The sequence below is a fragment of the Pelobates fuscus genome, chromosome 9, assembly GCF_036172605.1.
Source record: "Pelobates fuscus isolate aPelFus1 chromosome 9, aPelFus1.pri, whole genome shotgun sequence".
Lineage (NCBI taxonomy): Eukaryota > Metazoa > Chordata > Amphibia > Anura > Pelobatidae > Pelobates > Pelobates fuscus.
The window spans coordinates 162,779,611-162,803,539 of record NC_086325.1 but is presented as its reverse complement, the minus strand read 5'-3'; the positions used below and the strand labels follow the sequence as shown (position 1 = coordinate 162,803,539).

The 23,929-nt window shown below is 42.1% G+C and overlaps 1 protein-coding gene across 8 annotated transcripts in view; it reads left to right on the top strand.

Annotated features, from left to right (window-relative positions):
* Nucleotides 1-23,929, top strand: part of EHMT1 (euchromatic histone lysine methyltransferase 1) — an 88,615-nt gene that overhangs the window by 20,116 nt on the left and 44,570 nt on the right. Inside the window, exons 1-4 of one of the 8 annotated variants that reach the window (XM_063432925.1) lie at nucleotides 14,405-14,494; nucleotides 14,958-15,056; nucleotides 18,487-18,562; nucleotides 21,517-22,055. In XM_063432925.1, coding sequence (XP_063288995.1) covers nucleotides 21,528-22,055 — 528 coding nt within the window. In that variant the 5' untranslated portion in view covers nucleotides 14,405-14,494; nucleotides 14,958-15,056; nucleotides 18,487-18,562; nucleotides 21,517-21,527. Of the gene's footprint in view, nucleotides 1-663; nucleotides 795-5,391; nucleotides 5,427-12,357; nucleotides 12,377-14,327; nucleotides 14,495-14,550; nucleotides 15,057-18,486; nucleotides 18,563-21,516; nucleotides 22,056-23,929 lie in introns of those variants that run through there. The other 7 variants (XM_063432926.1, XM_063432927.1, XM_063432928.1 and 4 more) reach the window with 7 other exon arrangements.

Sequence of the window (23,929 nt, the reverse complement as noted above, 5' to 3'; positions counted from 1 at the left end):
TAGATCTGGGGTAAAGTCCTGAAAGTGAAGCAATACGCAGGAACATTCATTGGTTTCCACGGTGATTGCTCCACTTCTAGAACTTTACCCCAGAATTGCTAGTCATACGTAAGTAACCCCCTTTTAAGTATTTTTTTTCTTCCCTTTGTTGCATAAATCAAGCAAATCAAATTGCCCCTGTTCAGAGTTAACAGAAGGCAGTAAGAGACTTGCTTCTACTTGGTCAAAATATAATCTGGCCTGATTGATTTGTAGATCATTATGCCAATGAATTGAGTGTTATGGTATGCCATTATTTTGTCAACCTGCCCCCCAGTTCCTCCCCTGATGCCTGCTAGAATGACAATAATCTTGCTTTAATGAATATTGTGTTGGTTGGGCGATCTTAAACGCAAGACCTTGGCTGCATTGCTTCAGTAAAATCCCTTAAAAGAAAATGGAGAAATAACCTTTTGTTTAACTAACGTGCTTAATCTTGCTGTGTGGTCTGGAGCAACCTTGGGAGATCCACACATCACTGTTTAAAAAAACCAACACAGTGAATTAGGCCACAAGGCTGAAGGTTGATGTTAAGCAAGTCTCATTTTCATAGATATGACACTTCCTCGTGTATTCAATGGCTCTCTCAACTGAGCATGCCCCAACTTTGGCTGCACCCACTGTCTGACTGGAACGTGTGCCTGGAAGGAGTTTGTAGGCCTGTAGTCTGGATCAAGCAGGAAATGAGCCCAGACTGAAAACAGAAATGTTCTGAAAGGAAGACTAGCCTGGAAAGGGGCTCTGGTGAAGGTTCTGTAAGGGCAATCCGCATGGCTTGTCCTATTTGCATGCCTTTGTGTTGTGATTTGCATGCACGTGTGTGGTTGTTTTTCCTTTCCCCCCATCTCATGGAAATGTATCTTGTGCTCTAATTATGGAGCTTTTGCCACACTGATCCCAAGGAAGTGCTGGGAAAATAAATTCTGGCTTTAGCTCTATGCGCATTTGTTTATTGCATTGCAGGTCATGCTGTCTGCGATTTAAGGTATGATTTGAGCTGTTATCTGACTTGAAATAGGTGCTGAGAATCTGACTTTTAACACTCACTAGTACCTGGCACAGGATTGGAGTTTGGATAGTGTTGGCTGTTTTAAATACATTTTAACATTTTAGTTTTTGGATTTACCTACTTTGTCCTGCGAAGGCTTGGCTGCTAGCCACCTCTGAGTCCTTCATTATAAGACAATGGCTTCAACGTTGGCATGTTTGGGGAAAAAAAATATGGTTCTTTGTTTAAAATGTACCCAATCTGAAAATGGCAAGGTTTGGGTATTGGGTAACAAAAAACTTTCATTTCTTCATAGTCCACACTCTCTGCCCTTTGCTTGCTAACATCTCTATTTATTTTATTTGATCTCCTAGCAAGATAAACAATGTGCACCCAGTATAAAAAAATAAATTAAAAAAAATCCCCAACAAACCCCCCAAAGGGTTTATTGGCAGCACTGTAGAAGAGTTGGAGCTACCAGATCTTTTTGGAGTAGGGTTGACAAAAGTCCATACCATTTAAGAGGCCAGTTTGAATGCTTCATGCTGTTGGACTGTGTATGAAAAGTGATCCCAGCAGGTCACAGCATACACAGGGAATAAAAACAATTTACTGTGGCAGGGATTCCAAAAGAACACCCTGGACTGTTGCTGCTCTAAACGCATGTTTGTCCTGCGGCATATCAATGCTACATACTGCTTTTCATACAGCTGAAAGTGTTATTTAACCCCTTAAGGACACATGACATGTGTGACATGTCATGATTCCCTTTTATTCCAGAAGTTTGGTCCTTAAGGGGTTAAAAGGATGATGATCTTGATTGGGTGGTATCCAAATTGCATGTGTTGTCCTGCTAATTGATTGCTGGTGGCTTATTACAATGCAATGTTTGTTTCTAGGTTAGAATGTATTTATTTTTTTACCCATCAGATTTGGTATTTGCCCTGATTGGCCTTACTATTACTTTAGCCGTTTTCATGAACTGATAAATTTAAGAGGCCACCAAGCCTGTCTGTAGTTTAATTTTGGTTTTCTTCTGGGTTGAGATTCTCGTTCCCCTCCTTTTTAACCTTTAATTTTCAGGATTATCCAAGGCAGGGCCTAGCAAACAGCTAGAGAGCTAAGGAAGCCACACAGACCTTTAATATGATCTAGATGTTTTCATTTAATGGCTAATTTTGTGGGTTAACCTTAGGATGCTATGTAAAATAGCCAACCACATTGGAAGCCAGATATAGCCTTGTTTGGTTGGTCCTAACTCTCTTATCAAATCTTAGTTTTCTGTCTGATCTGGGTCCAGTTTGTAAATTATAATTGGTTCAAGTCTCTGTTGGAAAAATATGCAAATGGACTTTGGTTAGAACTTGGCTAGAGTGCTGTATTAATCCTCCCTCCCCCTATTCTTTAGACCCTTTGGATCCCAAATATCCCTTTTCTCTTTGTATCATTATGTCCATTAGCTATTGAATCTTAAATCAGCACTGTCATGCCCAGCTTACCTTTCCCCAATCGCTTCCACTTCTTTCCCTCTCTCAGGATCTGTTCTTCTTTTCTTCCTGTCTGCTCTAGTTTTCTTCACAACATAAGACCGTTCTTTGTAATTTTCCCACGCTGTGTAAAATTACTCAGAGCACTCTGGTTGGTTGGATTCCAAGCCAACCAATAAGAGTGTTCTGATAGGAAAACAGTGAGCCAATAGGCTCACTATTTACCTATCGGAGCGCTCGTATTGGTTGGCTTAAACCAACCAACCAGAGTGCTCTGAGTCAACTTGCGTGGCTGGGAAGGCTTTATAACCCTTCCCTGCGAAGTTCAGTCTGCGTGGTGCCCTCGCTGGGTGAACATGGATTGTTCTTTTGTTTTTTTTTTAGTGTCATGATTTTTTTTTCCTGTTCGTCTTTTTTTATTTATAAATTCGACGGGCTTTATGGTTTTAATTTGGCCTTTTTGGGGCTGAAAAAAGATTTTAGAAAAAAAGGGAAGTATTTATTTTAATTACAGAGACTTAGTTTTATTGCCTATACTAGTCACCCCCCCCCCCCCCCCCCCCCACCCCCACACACTGTTTTTTTTCCTTTTACAGCGGACAATAGGTTCTTCTTCGATTTTCATGTAGGGCCCCCACCTGATGGGTGGGGGCCGGACCTATGTTGTTGTCCCCATTGCCATTTAGGGTCCCCCTTCATTGTCACAGCTCCCTTACGCTTCTATTTTTAACATATTACAATACCCTTGTAATAAACGAACGAACACCGACATTCGGTATTTGTTCGTTTTGAAATTTCTATTCATTCATTCGTCTTTCTGACGAATTAATAGTCTAAATTCCTATCCGAATGCCGAACTTGGCATGCGTGGGAATTTCACAGCGCTATCTCGTGTGGGCAGATGATGTGTCCCACAGGGACTTTATCTACCCACACAAAGATGGCGGCGCCCAGGACCTGGCACAAAAAGGGCATTAAATATAGGTAATCTGGGGGGGCTTAAGGCCATTTGGGGGCAACCAGGGTAGCTGTTGGATGTATTAGAGTCGGGAAAGGGGTTAAAAAAAACGGATGCAGCCATGACAGTGCCACAGATAAGAACCATTCGGCCCATCTAGTCTGCCCAATTCTCTAAATACTTTCATTAGTCCCTGGCCTTATCTTATAGTTGGGATGGATAGCCTTATGCATACCCCACGCATGCTTAAACTCCTTTACTGTGTTAACCTCTACCACTTCAGCTGGAAGGCTATTTCATTTTAAAGTATCAATATCGTTTTGGAGATACGGTCTCCAGAACTGCATACAATACTCTAAGTGAGGTCTCACCAGTGTTCTGTTCAATGGCATGAGCACTTCCTCCTTTCTACTGCTAATACCTCTCCCTATACAACCAAGCATTCTGCTAGCATTTCCTGCTGCTCTATTACATTGCCTGCCTACCTTTAAGAAATCAGTGATAATCACCCCTAAATTCCTTTCCTCAGATGTTGAGGTTAGGACTCTATCAAATATTCTGTACCCTGCCCTTGGGCTTTTATGTCCAAGATGCATTATCTTGCACTTATCCACATTAAATGTCAGTTGCCATAACTCTCACCATTTTTCTAGTTTACCTAAATCATTTGCCATTTGGCTTATCCCTCCTGGAACATCAACCCTATTACATATCTTAGTATCATCAGCAAAAAGACATACCTTACCATCAAGACCTGCAATATCACTAATAAAAATATCAAAGGGGCACTATAGTCACCCAGACCACTTCAGCTCAATGAAGTGGTCTGGGTGCCAGGTCCCTCAGGTTTTAACCCTTCAGATGCAAACATAAGTTTACATTTGGGGTTAATCCAGCCTCTAGTAGTGGCTGTCTTCCGGACAGACACTAGAGGCGCATCTGCGACGCTGGAGGCACATTTCACCTCTATCATGCAGAGCGTCCATAGAAAAGCATTGAGAAATGCTTTCCTATGGACACTTTGAACGCGCACTTGCCGCGCATGCGGCTCCCCCTGATGTTTGCGGGGGAGGAGAGGTCACCAGCTCCGAGGGAGCCCGGCGCTGGATTAAGGTAAGCTGCTGAAGGGGTTTTAACGGGAGGGGGACACTGAGGATGGGGGCACCCTCAGGGCACTATAGTGTCAGGAAAACCGCTTAGTTTTCCTGACATTATAGTGATCCTTTAAATAGAATGGGTCCAAGTACAGATCCCTGAGGTGTGACAAGCCCAAGCTTCGAATATACTCCATTGACTACAACCCTCTGTTGCCTGTCACTCAGCCACTGCCTTACCCATTCAACAAAATTGGAATCCAAACTTAAAGATTGCAATTTATTGATAAGCCTTCTATGTGCAACAGTGTACATATCTCATAATATCCCCCCAGCTCAACCCCAGAAATAAAAATGCCAACCCAAATGCCAAATAAACTGCAGCATTATCTTTCAGTGAATTTTGGTTCTGAATCTGCAGAATTTCCCTTTGGGCCAAACAGAATCTCCAAGTTGCTACCTTTCTGACTCCCAGTACTGCAACCCAGTAAAACCTACAGAGGGCTTTACTGCCCTTCACCTCCCGAAAAACAACTCCCGTAATTCTGCAAGTTTGGAAACACCTATGTGCTTCATTTTTATGTTTATCAAAGAAATATATAACATAGCCTAATGATAAGCTAAATCTAAAAGCTGCCCTGGATTTTGGGAGGGCAGTAAGGAACATTGTGGTTGCACAGCCATGTCCTCTGGAGCTGTGATCAGTGGAGTATCTCCCTGCCTGCTAGCTTGCTTACTCTACTTCACGTTTACCCATAGAGGGAGTCTGCTCACGTGACTCTTTGTGGGCCAAGGAAGAGAGATCCAGGCAGAGCACGTTGGCTGGCTGATACAGGCCTGTATTCTGTTTACACTCTGGGGTGGGTTTCCTGAGGGGGACTAGAACTCAGATCAGGATTGTTGTGAACTGCATACTTTGTAGACTATCCCAAATGTTGCCTTTGAATGATGGGTGGGATTTACTCAGCGTGACTTGTGTTGTTAGAAGTGTTCTTTGTCATGATCTCCACCCTTCATCCAGTGCTGTGGGGCTTTATATTTTCTTTAATACCTCCATATCGCTACGGTACCCTGGTTAGATTCTGAGGATATTATGTATCAAGAGGCTGTATTGCATCCAGATAAATAGCTACTCACTTGCATCAGACAGTAGAAATGGGACGGTCATTTTTCTTGTCTTAGTTGAATTCTTCTGAAGTTTCTAAAGACAAAACTGTGTTGTTTAAAAAAAATAAAAATAAATCTTGGCTCTATTAATTTGCTAGATGGCCCATGAGCAACTCTGAAACCAGGCTCAGTGGACCTCTCTTAGAGTGTCTATGATGGGTTGATATTGCTACACTTTCTGTTCCTCCTATTCATAGCCTATTCCAATTAAAATGTCTCTGTTTCAGCAGATCGTGTTGTTGTCCAGTTCCTGTATTGAGCCGTGTTTCTTGTTGCTTTATAGCTTTTCCCCTGTCAGAGAATACACAGTGTTAATGTGGGAGATTCATGTTTAAATTAGCCGTCTCTTTTGTGCAGATCACTGCTGCCCTCTGTTAATATTGCTGCAATGACATCTTTGCTGTATAGGCATTTGTCTGCTTTCTGTATGGGGGAAAAAACACACACACTGGTATTCATTTACTGGCTGGAACTAGCTGGCACAGACCATGACTCTGCCTATCACCGGTGGTTTTGGTATGATGCCAGCTATACCTTTTTATATTACCAGCTAATTCATGCCAATCTTTGCAGATTCCCATATATTGGTTTTGCGTCACTATGCATAGATATTATTAATCGATCTGTGATTATCACTGTCTTTGTTGTAACTGTAGACTCCACTCCTTAATGATGTATTTTTATGTTTGAAAAAAGTAGGACACTAGTCTTACACTTGCAGTTTCCATGGCATTGCACGGAAATCTCTTCTCCCCCCCCCATTCCCACCTCAACCACAGCAGGCAGACAGCCATGGGCTTTGCAGGCCAAGAGCTGACGGATTAGTGGGAGGAATAGGTGGTCATCTTGTCATCTGCCTTTTAATGCACAGCCTTTTCCATTGGGTCTGTCCATTTAAACACACGTGTAACTGTGAAATAGAACACAATGTTACATAACACAAATTATTATATTCCTTGAGGACCCATTCATGTTTTTTTTTTATTTTTACGTTTATAGTTTTCTCTTCATCTATTTAAGGTAATTTCGAATCATTTGATGCAAATTCCTATGGAGATATATTTTGTATTAGCCGTCAATATAATTGTAGGCACTTTGTTTTTATTTAGTTTTATTTTAAAGCCATGATAATCTATAGTATGTAAATATATTTATGTAGGTTAGTGTTAATTTACCAGTTTACACATTGACCAACTTCGCACATGTCCTTCACTAATTTGGCAGAATGTTTTCATCCTGCGCAGAATGTGGCACAGTGTAAAGCAAGGCTTGTAAACCCTAATAAAATGAGTAAGACCCTTAAATGTATAGTTGTAAAATATAGTGGACGGAGATTGTGGCGATGAAGTCAAACTAAGCAGATCTATTCAAATGCATTAATTAGTTCACTATAGGGTGGTAGAGAAAACAGTTTGTTCTTTGTTGTGTCCCTCAACCCGTTAGATTGTAAGCCTGCAGGTACAGCCTCGTATATCAGGCTACACAGGTACAGTTCTAACAAGCCTGTCTATGAGCGGTGGCCTACTGGCTGCAAAGCATTGTGGGGATTGTATCTGTGGCTTCGTCGCAGACCATGCAGCTAACATGAGACAGGTTTTTCGATGGCTTTGCAATGACCTTTTTTGACTAATAAATTAAGAATAAACGATTTAGAGAAACATGAAAGTAATTATAGATCCTCAATCCTGTGTCATTTTCACCCTTTCCCCCCAAGTCTTAGAACCTCAAAGGTGTTACTGTTGACTGTGCTTTGCAAGAATAGCTGCGAAATATTGTTAAATCTCCCTTCCTTATTGAAGAGCAGCCATAGTTTGTCAATAAATAGAGCCACAAAGTCCTATCTCCCCGTCAGGTTGTTTAAATCCCTGGATTTGCATTATAGGAAAGGATCATGTGGCTGCCTTCTTCACAGTAAGAGACCGACATGTCCTCATTCTTGTAACATACAGCGATGATGCATTGTAGACAAATCCAGCTTCTAAACTCGAGGACTCTTCTCCTGAATCAGTTAAAACCCAAGATAATTCCCAAAGAACCTGTGTTGGGTAATGAGGACTTGCATGATATAGCTGCTATGTGGCGCTGGAAGCCTGTAGAGTCAGTGTTTATTTTCAAGTCTAGGTGCTGCAAGGTTTCTTTTGTTCCAATGTATATAGAGCAGTCTGCACACTCCATAAAATGGCTGCAGCTCTGCAAGGAATGAAATGGTGTCCACAGTGCACTGGCCACCACTAGAGGGAGCTGAACCCCATGCTCACTGCACACTCACTGATCTGGAACATTCACTCTTGTTTCGGAGTTCTTCTGCAACAATCCAGGTAATATAATATCAGGCCCCTACCATCTGCAGCCAGATCTCCAGATAAAGGGGGGAGAGGGGGCGGATCATCTGCTGTGTAGTAGGACTCCCTTGCTAGATGTCTAGAGAGAAAGCCAGCAAGATTCTGAGCATGTTACTTTGTAGCAGGCCACACCAACAGGAGGCCAGCAAAGCAGATACACTGTGTCCCCGCTGGCCATTGACAGTGATTTGACATGATCCTCAAACAGCTGGCAACCATTAGGGAAGCGTTGGTGGCCTCTGAAGACTACAAACATGCTCTGTTTTTGCCAAGGTGTTTATCATGTTTGCCAGACCATGTGATAAAGGTCCATTTCAAGTTGTAGGCCTTACAATTAGTTGCTGTGAGCACTGTTTGGTTATCCTCCTGCGACAAGTGGGAGAAGATCATTTACATATCTTTTCATTAACCAATTGGGCTATACTGAGATAACTCTACAAGAGGTCTTTTTCTTACTGGGAGCATATATTGATCGAATATTGCATGATTTTTGACCAGGCCGCTTCCTATTTAGAGCTTAAACTATTGCTTGAATAGTTGATGTTACATAAAGCCTACTGACCACATTAGATGTGAAACCATTGCGGCTAGTAACAGAGCGGTCTTGGCTCATTGAGACCTTTTTGTTTTTTGTGGGATAATCTGATGCTACTAGTTCGTGATCCAGTCAGAAGATGGTTAAAATAAAAACTGTATTGCAGGAAATAAGGGAGAGAGAGAATTATTTTCCACCATCTGTCTGCATGTGCCTATAACATGCTTCTTGATAACCCCTGCTGTTTGTTTGAGTAGGGCTCGACTCCATTGTCTGTACCAATCTAGTGTGCTTGGTCTGTCTCCCAGACTATTGTCACCCCCCGGTTCTCTCCCTCTTACCTCACGTTGTACTGTGTAATCTCTCCTCCAATACCAGCAATGACTACAATCTGCTTAAATCGAAGCTCCTTGAGCTTCTAATTGTCTTCTTGATTTTACCAACACATGGCGAGATGACCTGAACCTATCAATATGTGGTTATCAGTATGGGTTTCGGCCCTAGTAGATACACTTAACAATTTTTTTTTTTTTTTTTTTTTACTAAACAGTGAGTTTTAGCAGCTGGAAAAAAAACATCTCCAATTCAGCTTAGCCGGCAGTTGTTTCACTTATTTTTCTATCCCCATATGCATTGTATTTTCACTGTCTTTTTTTTTTTCCCCTCCCCCCCCCTCCGCACTCCCCCGGCACTTTTTTTTGTTTAAATGTATTTCCAAGTGCTTGAGGGATGTATTTTACTTTATTCACGTAAGGGGAGCAATCCCCATGGAGTATCATGGAATAATCTCCTCTAAGCTATATATTCTAGAAATGATCCTGTCTCTGCACTCTTTCTCCATATCTATGCCGGTGAGCTTGCAGTAAGGAAGGATTCACATTACGCTCTTTATATACAGTTTATTACATTTGACTAATACCAACTTTTACATTTTTGATGGATCGAAGCTATTTTCAGTCCAATATAAGGACAAGGTCCATGCTGTGTAGTGGCCCACAGACAAAATGGCGTTGCGTAACAATTGATGAATGCAGCACTCTTTCAGTGCTCTAAAAATAAGATCACTTATTACAATCACTTATTACAACAAAAAAAAACTCGACTACTCAACCGAATTTGGATCATTCTTACTGGGCTCAGCTTGATACTATCTCTCAATGGAAAATACTGCCAGTTTGCAATGCTGAGGCCTACGTATGTCCCTGAAATATATAGGTGGCTGACTGCTCTTTTCTAATGCCACTTTTAGATTTCTTGGTGAGAGCGTTGGAGTTAAATAACCTTCAAATAATTTAGAGCAGAAGCAACATTTGTTGCAGTAAACATGTGTTTCATTTTCAGTTAGATGTAGGTCTGGTCAGTCCGACTCCTTTTCTAATGATACCTCCTCCCCTCGCCCTGTCTCGGTTGGAGTCCCCCAAGGCTCCGTCCTTGGTCCCCTTCTATTTTCTCTTTATACTGCCTCTCTTGGCAAACTTATTACCTCTTTTGGATTCCACTACCACCTGTACGCTGATGACACCCAGCTATATCTCTCCTCCCCGGACCTCTCCCCTGCCATCCTGCAACGTGTCACTGCTTGCCTTTCTTCCATCTCTGACTGGATGTCCTCCCGCTTTCTGAAACTCAATCTCTCAAAAACTGAGCTCCTTGTCTTTCCTCCTCCTAATACTGATCCTCCTCTTTCGCTCTCCCTTCAAGTTTGTGGTACCAACATCAGTCCATCTTTGCAAGCGCGCTGTCTTGGCGTCATACTTGACTCTGGTCTCACCTTTGAGCCTCACATCCAGCATGTTGCCAAATCCTGTAGATTCCATCTTAAAAACATAGCCCGCATCCGCCCCTTTCTTGCACCAGATACTACCAAGGAGCTTGTCCATGCTCTGGTAATTTCCCGCATGGATTACTGTAACCCTCTCCTGATTGGTCTTCCCAAAAGCCGTACTGCACCCCTACAGTCCGTAATGAACGCTGCTGCTAGACTGATTTTCCTCTCTAGTCGTTTCTCTCACACCTCACCCCTCTGCCATTCCTCTGCCTGTATCTTTTAGGAGTCAATTCAAGGTATTAATTCACACCTATCACTGAACAATTCTAACCTCCTCACAGATCCATAGGTATGTCCCTTCTCGGTCTCTCCGCTCTGCCCGTGACCACCTCCTGTCCGTTGTCCGCACTCGTACGGCCAACTCGCGCTTGCAGGACTTCTCGCGGGCGGCTCCCTTCCTATGGAATAGCCTGCCTACCGCCATCAGACTCTCCCCTAGTCTTGCATCTTTTAAGAAGTGCCTTAAAACCCATCTCTTTAGGAAAGCATATGGCCTCCAAGACTAACCCATACCTCACATACCTGTCTCTTGCCCTCTCCTAAAGGGCAGTCCACCTTATTTGATTGCAAATTCCTGTCCTAATGTGTTTTACACCCACCTCCTATAGAATGTAAGCTCAATCGAGCAGGGTCCTCTTCAACCTATTGTTCCTGTAAGTTTATTTGTAATTGTCCTATTTATAGTTAAATCCCTTCTCATAATATTGTAAAGCGCTACGGAATCTGTTGGCGCTATATAAATTGCTATAATAATAATAATAATAAAGTGCAGAGGAAGCTGTCATTCTGTTGAGCTTTGGAGATCTAAAAACATGAGCTGCGGGACTCTAACTCCCATCATTCCTAGTATGCCAGTGGTAGATCTCCAGCTGTTGAATTAGAACACCCAGCTCTGGCCTCTGGTGTCATAGTTGGCGATGAGACATGTTTTCTGTTGACGAAGTGTTGAAATTCCCCAGTTCCCAGCTTGATTCCTGTGTTACAAGTCCATGAATATAGTGCTTAGCTGAGTTGTGCAATGGGGGAGGGGAATTAGGCACTTCTTACCAGGATATACATAGATAAACAGATGCTGCTTTCTTAGCTCAGCACAAAAAAAAATGGCTGTTGGGTGTGTTTTGATCCATATATTTGCATACAAGTTCCCCTTTAAATACAATACATATTACAAATGTCCTCTGGAATCTGCATGATAACTGTGTGTATGGGAGGGAATGTTTTTTAAAGAAATGTTAATACCTTGGCCCCCCAAGTGTTGTTGGACTATATTTCCTAGAATGCTTTGCTACACTAATGGTAGACTCACACAGACACTGAAACTTTCAATCCTCTTTAGGATTTCTCTTTTTCCAGAGTCTGTTTGTGTTATCTAGTGTATAGCTTTTTAATGATCGTAATTCAGGAAAAACTGTCCGTTTCTGAAATCCAAAATGTATGGGTTCTTGGGTTAGCTGAGAGTAATTTCAGTTTTTTTTGGTGGACATTCTGTTGCCTTTTAGGTGTGTTTCAGATATTGAAACCCATATGTATGTAGAAACAATAAGCAGCTATTTAATATTCCCATCCGTCTGTAGCTTGTTGGAGAAACCCAGCGTCTGTGTGATTTGGAGGAAGAGAGCTAGGTTCCGTCTAATCCTTGCTTTTTGTATTTTTATGATGGAAATTCTAAAAAAAGCGTCTTGTTGCTGCTGTCGAATTAAAAATGGAGGGGTCACTGGGCCTGTAAACAATGCTGTGCGGATGGAACTGTGTGCAGACAGGGTGCATGGCTAGGACAGGCCTGTAGGGGGAGGTGGTTTAGTAAAGATGATCTAATTCATTGCAATCCTTGGGATTGAAGGAAACCGTCCAGACTTCATTTTAATGACACAGCAGAGAAACACAATACTTCAGGGACTAGATTTGTAGGCCTCAGCCTGCAGACTTCAAGCACCCAGGGTACATCCTTGACCCATCCCTCTTACCTTGTATCCTTTTCACAGTGTGATCTGGGCCTATGGGGAAGCAGCATGTAATGTGTTATTGCAATGATTAATATTTAGCTCCTTGTCTGGAGCCATCCTGTGTTTGTATGTCTGCTGGGTTATTTCCTCACGTTTTGCCATGGTCACTCAGTCTTTGTTCCTTTTTGAGGGAGCTTTTATTTCCAAGAGATGCAAGCCTGTGTTCTTTAGGAAAAGGGAAGTGTGTTTAATAAGGATCTGGCCACTGGGATCTCGGCACTGAATGGTCTTAAGGTGAAAACTAATATATATTTATTAGGTGTTATGGCTTCTCAAACTCAATTATAATCCGAGGGAGGCCATCAAGCAGCAGCTTCTCTTCATTGCCTGTCCTTTCAAAGGGATTGTATTAAAAACACATAATCGGGTCTTGTAATCTGCCCTCCAGTCTTCCTGACTGCACATATTTTAACCCCTTCCAGGCAAGTGACATTCATTGCCCTTTGTCCTCTGGTCTAGATAGAGATGATGCCTTCAGACAGGTTACTCAACCTGAGCAGGACTCTACTGAAGTAGCCGTGGTATGAAATCAAGGCAGCCCATTCTGACATAGTGTCCTCTGTAACCACGATTGTGGATGTGGATAGCCTTGCTAATAAAACGAGCTACGGGCGCAGTCAAAGGGCGTGCCTTAATATTGCAAAATGGACATAGTTTTACCAAAATGACATTCCAAAAATCCTCATAAAAAGAATTGCTCTGCAAATTTTGAAGTGAGAGAGTTAGATTTAACGATCATGGCTAGGTTGTCCTCTGCTCTTTCCTCTTTACTCTTCATCAGAGACTTATTTGAGCCATATTAATGACCAGTGGGATAATCTAGTACCCTTTATCACTGGTCCCTGTCGTAATTTCACTATATTGGCTTTTAAACAACACGCCGTGCACTCATAGGTTTTCAAACCTATTAGAAATGTAATAGTGCTTGGGGTAGCATTGAATAGGTTAAACCATGAGCTGTTATAGCGTCGGTAAACAATGTAGTACCTTGCATTGCCCAGAGGAAAGATTTCTATTCTGAATAAATAAAGGGTGAAGTGAAAATGAAATTTTGATAGTTTTCTGTAGAAGTGCAATGTAAAAATTCACTCCACTTCTGAAAGGTTTATTGGCCAAGGAGGCTATCGGATGGACGTATCCCCCCACCACAGATGATTATTGAGTTTTCTAAAAAACTTTACTGTTTGGGGGGGTCTTCCATACATTGGAGAAGTAATCACAATGTAGATCTTAAAATGCAGATAGGCTTGTTATTTGAACTGAATACACTGTGAATTCCTAGTACCGGTAGTTTATTTCCTTTCCGTTTTGGTTTGGTTATGTGCCGATACAGGAATAGCTCGTAATTTAAAGTAGAAATCTGTTCTTTCACTTTGTAGCTCAGACTGTATGTTTTTGTAGTCTATATGTGGACATCAAGTTGTGGTCTTAAAAAAAACACTCATAAGGCATCCAACATTTGGCCACAGTGTGCAATAAGACTGGACTGAACATTTTTGCAAGTGTTGGGTCATCATGGCAGGCCCTGCAAGGTTTAAATGACCTTGTATTGTCTGTGTGTGTTTTTGATTTCCATGGGAGATACAGTGTCTCTCATGCCTACAGCTTGCAACAAGATTGCGTGTGTTTCAAAGAAACAAGTCATTCAATGCAAAGGCTTTGTAATCTCATTTTTGATTTGTGTCTCCACCCCTCTTTCACTCTTTTTTTTAAATTTTTTTTTGCATTTGTCTGTTTTGAAGAGGTTTACTGGAAAACAGGTCACCTCTGAGTTTCCTTTGGCCGTTCGCTGGTTTGAGCCCTGAGCTTTATGAATGCAGGAGACTTGCTAATCACTGAGTCAGTGCATTGACTGTAGGACGAGGAAGGTAGTAGGGACTCTTATTGTGAAAGCACACAGAGCTGTGTGCAGTTGGCTTTTGTTGGGTCTGTTCAATCCATCAGCCGACATTTTCTTGGGAGGGTGCAGAGTCCTTCCCTTGCCAATCACAAGATTGCCCATGGGTGCCTGCTGGACAGAGGGCAGGCAGAACTTTTGGGGGGCAGATTGAAGGTATTGCTTAATAAGAGAAAGTTGCAGACAGACAAGTTTTGCAGGGGAGGGGTGAGGAGGGGACTTCATGTGCTGTCAGCTGACCAATATGGTTGAGCAGTCTGGATCATGTGGAGTTCATGGCTCTCTACATGTTTTCTCTGTATAGCTCAGGGCACGTGTGGCTGCATTTGCTTAAACGAAATCCAGCATGCTCTGTCTGCATTGTGTAAATGCAAGGGGGGAGGGGAGAAAGCATTTGCATCTAGAAGGGTTTAGACATGGATTGGGACCTCACCCAATATCCAGCTTATAACTGCTATGTGAACATGGGGGCAAGGCAGTGCCTTCTGTAGGTGTATTTCTCTAGACCAGTCTAGACATTGCTGTCTGCAGGGTTTAAAGAGCTGCATGATTGGGTATTTTTGTGCCTTAGATCAGATTATTTGAAGAGATCTTTGAACCTTGTTATTCTGCAACACAGCTCAATAAACGTGTCATGTTTGGGGGCCGTCTTATTTTCTTGCATACTATGGCCTTCTAAGGGGTTCTGGAGAACTTTAAGGATTGGAGCCTCGCTTCGGTAAGACTTTTTTATTCTCTCCCCCCCGCCCCCCCCAATTTATTTGTATTTTTTTTTTAATCCTATTTTGTAGCAGAAACGTGGCTTCCGAGAGACACAGCTTCTTCGGTGTTGGCCTTTCCTCCACAGGTGTCAAGTGGAAACCTTGTATTCCTTAGAATTTTGCTCAACTGGATCCAGTAACTGCTTTGAAAAATATTGGGCCACCGAGTTAGAATTTTATTATTTCATTGATTTAAAAAAAAATAAAAAATAATAATACAAAAATCCTGTTTTCTACAGTAGTAAATCATTGCTTGGATATCCTGATAGGATGACAATCTAAAAACATTTTTTTCAAAGCCAAAAGAAATGAAATCTGAAAGTCTTGTTGCCAACTGGTGAATGAAGAGTGCAGCTCATTATGCTGTTTGTGCCACTCTAGCTCTGTGTCCACAAATTGCACAATTTGTCTTTTATAGAACCATCAAACTCTCTGTATAAAGTATTCCCAGCATGCCTTTCAAGCCATTTGGGAAATTTTTGAGAAGCTGATATTTTATCTAGAATAGGCAGACAGATACATGCTGATGTATTATGGGTTTTATCAATTTGTGTGCGGAGCGTGATTCTGATGAAGAATCTCTTCCGTTTGACGAAGCACCAATAAATCTTTCACAGCCGTGCCTAATAGACTGACCTGTCTACTAAGCTGATGGTTGATTTAGAAACAAGGTTATTTTTTAGAGCCAGGTGACACAAAATTATTGGCTTCCCCTTAGGTTTAACACTTGCAGCATTTAGCGCGGATCCAATCACCCGAAGTAAACGGCACAGAAGATAGAATCTGTGTGTTGAGCGCCATTTGTAATTTTCGGGAGAAGATTTTCTAAGTATAATTTAACATGTTGGCTACAAGGTTGGTCACACTGTGTGCGCTGTCTCCTTTTTCCCATTGTGCCATTAAGACATGTTAACAAGTGAACATGGCATACATTAGGCATTGTTATGTGTACCTTTAATAAGCATGAGGTACACGCCCTTTAAATGCCATGCACACCACTGCTGTATTCACATTCTTGTGATCTTTTACTAGAACGTGTGTTGTTGAGATTTGGAATCTTGTTAATTGAGTAGTATAACAAATTGACATTTTCTTCCATAAGCTTAATGGTATAGTTGTTGGCGCAGTGGAGCACCAGGAATGGCTAAAGCTAAGTCCAGTGTGAAGGTCGCACAGCCAGCCAATCCGTGATGGAGATTTGAGAACTATGTTCTAGTTAGTTGCTTCACACCGTGTATTGTATGGGACTATTTTCTCTTTTTTTAAATTTAATTTCTATGGTTTGTTTTCTAAATGCTTGTTGATTGTTAATGATTGAGAGCGATCTGCTGATTCTAGTCCGCTAACCTAAAGTTATGGCCCTAATAACAAACTTTTTATTGGGTTTTGTTTTTGTTATGCTTTTTGACCCATCTAATTCCCACACTGCTTCAGTTCCCGATTAAGTGCTGATTTTACATAATTTGTTTACATGTGCTGAGCGAGCACCTATTAATCCATTTAATGCACAGTAGGGTCAAATGAAACGATCTTTAAACCAGCCGTGCCATTGTAAATAAATATTGTAGACAGATTTTGTTATCATAAACTACCAATATGGGATTTGCTGGGCTGGCCACCAATCACTGTGTTCTAACCATGAAAACAGAACCAACAATGAGCAGGAAGCAAACTTTTGGTAAATATACATTTACTTCCCTGGGGAATTGTCCTCGACACAAGACAGAGAAGGGAACTTGTATCCTCAGAAGTTCCTCCTTTTTATTCCAGTCCTCAATAATTAGTTTTCTGGTTTCTTGCCGTGATGTAAACTTGGATTGCCTTGTAATTTACGGATACATTGGCGCCAGTCCACTCCCGTTAGCCGGGGCTTCAGGAACCAATCTGTTTGGCTGATTCACTGCTGTATTACTCTCGCTGTTGGCAGATATCGTAGTCAGAGAGGATTTCCCAGACTGTCCCTTCCACTAATATTCCTGCCAGGACATATAGAGAAACAGATGGGATGTGAGGTCATTTCACAATGCACAGAGTGGGGACAATAAGTAAATATTATATATGGCTAGAGTTTGTTTTGGTGTTTTTTTTTTTTACTCTTTCAGAAGAACACTATGGGGTTAAAATGTATATGCTTTTTCTTTTTTTAAACGTTAACATATGTTTACCTTTCTGAAAACTCCTTCTCACACATAATTAACCATTCTCTGACACCATTTCATGATCCCTGGGCAAGACTCCTAGCCATATATATTCACCTACCTCAAAGCCACATAGATTGTAAGCTTGTTTGAGCAGGGACTTGTTCAGCTCTAAATATCCCCTCTCTGGAATTGTAAAGTGCTGCGGAATATCTTAATTTGCGGAGGAGTTAGCTGTGCACTTTGTACCACGAATAGGTATTCGAATCTCTGACTTGCTCTCCTTCCATTGGCTTCGTTGTAAGATAGTTCAGTGGGTTAATGCGTCTATTGTCTGCCAAATGAAATCCTGACCCTTCCGTCGTCCTACATCTCCTGCAGCTTGTTGGCTAGCAGCCAGGGCCCAGACAGCATGCGGGGTCAGGTTGTTGTTTAATTTAGAATGTTTTTTTACAATGTACAGCTCAGGCTGGAATGCTGGTTCTCCTGCACCTTTCAAGTAATGAATATTGAGCAGCAGTTGTGCATTCTGGCCATGTATTCCATCAAACCTCCTATATCTGCTTCCAAATAGGGACAGTCATCCAAATTCTCATGTTTATATGTGGAATTGATATACATTACCTCTATTAATCTTCTACTTTGTCAAATCTTGTTTGTGGACAGACAGACACTCACTCACTCTCTCATCCTAGGATTAAGTCACGTTGATATGGTTCATGGTCCATTGTATCTTTTATAATATTCCCAGTGAATTAAACATTGACGTGGCAGATCAATCTCTCAGGGTTACTCACTAAATGGTATACAGTATCGCTAGGAACTCCCAAGGGAATTGCATATATTAAACAAAAAATAACTGAAATGAAGAATGTTTCCAAATGGAAAATTTTGGCCTGAAATTTCCCTTTGACAGTCCCTAATGGTTCCCTGTTTAGTGAGTACACTTGACCCTTTTGAAACATCCAGAAAAAAGGGATTTGTTTCCCTCTCCTTATTGCCTGCTAATCATGTGTCAAGGCTTGAATCTGATATAGTGCGATGTATATTTCATCCAGTGAAGGTATTAATACATGATTAAGTTAGTATTATATCTCTGAAAACCATAGTGGTTGGTGCTTTGCTTCTAGAAAGTAACTGTTGCTGTTATGTTTTCACCTTGCTAGTGATTTGGACTAAATTTACGAGGAGATCTCTTGGGAAATCTAACCTATGGCAGGGTCTAATGAGCACTCATTTTGTTTTACAGCGCGTAGGGACAAGTACGGTGGACGGGTTTGTCAAGACGGACCTGTTGAAAGATATTACGAACAGCAAAGAGGAAGGTGAGCGATTCTTCTTGAAGCACCCTTTCTCCTTAATTCTTTTGACATTCGTGGTTTTAAAGGAGCAGTAATGCATTGACACAAACAGCTGCTTCAATACAGTAATGCCTTGATGCATTGCTACCTGTCTTTAATAAGTTAATTCTAAATCAGATTACCTGATTATAAGGACCACCCCCATCATTTCATCTCATTGAATTTGTTACGGTTGCTGTAGGGCCTAGGTGCCATCTTATCTTCTGGTATTACACCATATTCAACTGGTTTATCCCAAAGTTTACCCTCCAGGAAAGTTTGGCTTGAAGGCTGGTGATAGGATGAGGTTATCAGCTAATGACATCAGCTTGACAGCCAAGGTAAAACTTCCTGGAGTGGACGGTGGCTGGGAAGGAACTGAGGAAGCTGTCAGATGCTGGGGGACCAACTTTAGAATTACCATTTTAACCCTCCTTGTTCAGTCCTCCTCCTAATGTTTTACATCCCATTAGAACATGATCACATGGCTGAAAACACACCTTGCGGTCTGTGACACTGTATACTAAATATACACTATACAGCCACAGAGAATATATTGTGTGATTTTTTTGATTTTTAAAAAATAAATAAAAAATTTTGTGTGATAGATTCAAAGCAGCAACCATGTATTGAAGTTCTCCTTAAGTCCTGTCCCAAATCATCGTTACAATAACTTTCTTACCTGGTTGCACCATTAATTTGTATTGAGGTCCATTGAAAGCACATTTTACTAACTTACTCCAAATTCACTGCTGGCTAACGTTGTTACTGTAGGTGTTTTGTGAAATGTAGCATATGGGGGGAAATGTAACTTACTCTGAGCATTATCGGGGCATTGCAGCTAACTGAGCATTATGGGAGATATGTAGCTCACTCTGAGCATTATGGGAGATATGTAGCTCACTCTGAGCATTATGGGAGAAATAGTAGCTCACTGTGAGCATTATGGGAGATATGTAGCTCACTGTGAGCATTATGGGAGAAATAGTAGCTCACTCTGAGCATTATGGGAGATATGTAGCTCACTGTGAGCATTATGGGAGAAATGTAGCTCACTGTGAGCATTATGGGAGAAATGTAGCTCACTCTGAGCATTATGGGAGAAATAGTAGCTCACTCTGAGCATTATGGGAGATATGTAGCTCACTCTGAGCATTATGGGAGATATGTAGCTCACTGTGAGCATTATGGGAGAAATAGTAGCTCACTGTGAGCATTATGGGAGAAATAGTAGCTCACTGAGCATTATGGGAGATATGTAGCTCACTGTGAGCAATATGGGAGATATGTAGCTCACTGAGCATTATGGGAGATATGTAGCTCACTGTGAGCAATATGGGAGATATGTAGCTCACTCTGAGCATTATGGGAGATATGTAGCTCACTCTGAGCATTATGGGAGATATGTAGCTCACTCTGAGCATTATGGGAGAAATAGTAGCTCACTCTGAGCATTATGGGAGATATGTAGCTCACTGTGAGCATCATGGGAGATATGTAGCTCACTCTGAGCAATATGGGAGAAATGTAGCTCACTCTGAGCATTATGGGCGATATGTAGCTCACTGTGAGCATTATGGGAGATATGTAGCTCACTCTGAGCATTATGGGAGAAATAGTAGCTCACTCTGAGCATTATGGGAGATATGTAGCTCACTCTGAGCATTATGGGAGAAATAGTAGCTCACTCTGAGCATTATGGGAGATATGTAGCTCACTCTGAGCATTATGGGAGAAATAGTAGCTCACTCTGAGCATTATGGGAGAAATAGTAGCTCACTCTGAGCATTATGGGAGATATGTAGCTCACTCTGAGCATTATGGGAGAAATAGTAGCTCACTCTGAGCATTATGGGAGAAATGTAGCTCACTCTGAGCATTATGGGAGATATGTAGCTCAATCTGAGCATTATGGGAGATATGTAGCTCACTCTGAGCATTATGGTAGAAATAGTAGCTCACTCTGAGCATTATGGGAGAAATGTAGCTCACTCTGAGCATTATGGGAGATATGTAGCTCACTCTGAGCATTATGGGAGATATGTAGCTCACTCTGAGCATTATGGGAGAAATAGTAGCTCACTCTGAGCATTATGGGAGATATGTAGCTCACTCTGAGCATTATGGGAGAAATAGTAGCTCACTCTGAGCATTATGGGAGAAATGTAGCTCACTCTGAGCATTATGGGAGAAATAGTAGCTCACTCTGAGCATTATGGGAGAAATGTAGCTCACTCTGAGCATTATGGGAGATATGTAGCTCAATCTGAGCATTATGGGAGAAATAGTAGCTCACTCTGAGCATTATGGGAGATATGTAGCTCACTCTGAGCATTATGGGAGATATGTAGCTCACTCTGAGCATTATGGGAGAAATAGTAGCCCACTCTGAGCATTATGGGAGATATGTAGCTCACTCTGAGCATTATGGGAGATATGTAGCTCACTCTGAGCATTATGGGAGATATGTAGCTCACTCTGAGCATTATGGGTGATATGTAGCTCACTCTGAGCATTATGGGAGATATGTAGCTCACTCTGAGCATTATGGAAGAAATAGTAGCTCACTCTGAGCATTATGGGAGAAATGTAGCTCACTCTGAGCATTATGTGAGAAATGTAGCTCACTCTGAGCATTATGGGAGATATGTAGCTCACTCTGAGCATTATGGGAGAAATTAGCATTATTTAAATCTCAAGCATGTGTGGTGCTAAAATTTACAGACCGAACATTGCCTTTGCTACTGTTGAACTAAAACTCCAGTCATCCATTTGGTTTGCAGTTATGATGGGAGTTGTAGTACGGCACCAGCTGCTCCTTTACTTAATGTGTATTATTAAATATCAGTAACATGTAGTATTTACATGCAACATGAATGGTGTACCCATGATGATGTGGAGTCTGACTCTAATTGTGACTTTTCTTTTCTAATCTGCAGTAACGGATGTCATGGCGGGAGATGAAAATCTGCCAGAGAAGCAGGCGGGTGAGACCAACGGCTCCTGTGACAGGAGTGAATCCAAGGACCACCACCCTATAACCACACATGGCGCTCAGGACGGCCCGAAACTACCCCATCAGGACTCCACCTTCAAAACCTGTTGGGTTGCAGAGAATGGAGTCTGTGAGCGAGATCCTGGGGACATCAGACCGCACCCCCTAAAATCCAGCAACCCCACACAGACCTCTATTGTTGGCAGCAATGGCTTTATTTTAAGTAAATCTGCTGCCCTAGAGCAGCCATTAAGGACTTCCAGCTCATCTCCCCTTAGTGGGCACGCTGCCAAAACCCTCCCTGGGTCTGCCAGCCGAGTAAAAGCAGCGTCCGGGGCTTATGTGACTCCAGTACCCTCTCCTGCTCCTCCACAAATCGGAGATTCAGCTAAGGAGGAGAACACCAACCAGCTAGATGCATCTTTATCCGATTTGAAGATACACAGAGCACGGAAAACCATGCCGAAAGCTGGAGGCAGTTCGGTAAGGAGAAACATCTGTCCCAAAGCAAGGATGTTCTAAACTTTCTTTCCAGTAAACTCTCCTACCTTCTTCCTTTGAACCTTTTTATCATGTAGTTACCAAGCTTGCACGTCTTGGCATACATTGCAGCTAAACAAATTCACTATGGAAAGCTATAGATATAGATGGAGATATGGAAGCTACGATGGCAAATGAGACACCTTGAGCTTGTTCAGGCGCCGGTTGCCTGCTGTTTTGGTGTATCATTGTACATCATTGTAACCCTCTGCAGGCTATTTCATGTATTTATAGCATGGAGGGTTGGAGAGAAAGCACACTAAGAATATAATAAACAATAGGTCAAGTGCTGAGTATGGCTAGTTTGCAATCTAATCCCTTTCTTTTTTTTTTTTTTTTTTATTCTTTATTTTGGCAGGTGATATATGGCAATACAGCAGTTTCATTGCATCACAATATATAAGCATTAGCAGTATTTGTAGACAATGATGTCTAGTGTGTTCACCTATTTTTTTTTTTTTTTTTGGTGATAACTATCGGTAAATGAGTGGTGCCCAGGAGCTTGGCGATGGATAGTCAAAGTGTCCGTCTTTTTCTTCGTGTAGGCTAGGAAACATGAGTCTATGTGTCCATAGTAGTTAAACCCCCTATATATATATATATATATATATATATATATAATCTGTTGGAGCGGTGAGAACTATCTATCGATTGGGGGGTGTTGTGTCGCTATAGCAGCACTTGGTGGGCCGTCGTGTGGTGGTTGTATGGTGATCAGTTGTATCTAGGCATAGGTATGCACGTGTAGGTAACAAGGTCAAACTTAGGTAATGTATAAAAACATAGAATATAAAGCTAAAACAGAAACAAAGGGTTCTTTTCCAGACTTTAGGTACTTAAGTCAGTGAGTCCCGATCGTTCCCTGGTACAAAGGGAGTGATTGCCGTTACGTCCCATTGGTGAGTGGGGCTCGTCGATGGGGTCGCTTCCGTTATGCCCAGGGACTGAAGGAAGGCCGGTTCCTCTGTGGGGTTTGATGCTCGCAGGGCCTTTCCCTCTCGAAGTACTGTGATGGATCTCGGGTAAGTCCAGCGGTAGGCTGGTCCCGCAGTTTGTAGAGCTGCAGTTATAGGCTTCATCGATTTTCTCCACAATAGAGTGGGCCTGGAATAGGGTAATGTCGTGTGTTTCAAAGTGGAGCGGGGTTTTCCCTCTAAGTGCCGTGAGGAGCCTTTGCTTATCCGCAACGGTTTGACAGCACAGGATTATATCCCTAGGTGCCGTGCTGGGCGCTTGTGAGGATTTTGCGATGCGGTATGCACCGTCGAAGGCGAATTGCTTGGTGGATTTTGCAGGTAAGATGGTTGCTGCCAAACGCCTTATGAAGTGGGGAATTTCTTCCGGGGGGGAGCGAGTCTGCTACCCCACGGATTTTTAGGTTACGTTGCCTTCCTCTGTCATCCAAGTAATATGTGGATAGTGAGGTATGTAATGCTCGTAGTTGCTGGACAGATTCATTAAGGGTAGTCATCTCTTGATTGAGATCCTGTATGTCCTCCTCAGTAGCCTGTACCCTGTCAGCCACTGCCTGCACCTCTGTCTTGACCACATTCAGCTCTGCTGAAAACATGTTTTGGAAGTGCATGAGTAAATTGTGAATGTCCTGCTTTGTGGATGGGGCTGTTCCATTTGCTATGGCTGGGGCCTCAGGAATTACTATTCCCGGCCTGGGTGGCGTTGGGATAGTCTCTGGCTGTGTAGCTGTCATACCTCTTGTGTGTGCAGGGGCTGCCAGCATCTGGCCGATGTCTTGCCCGTCTTTTGGGGTAGGTGGAGTGGGCTTTTTGCGCACCATGTCTGAGTCTTTAGTTGTCTGG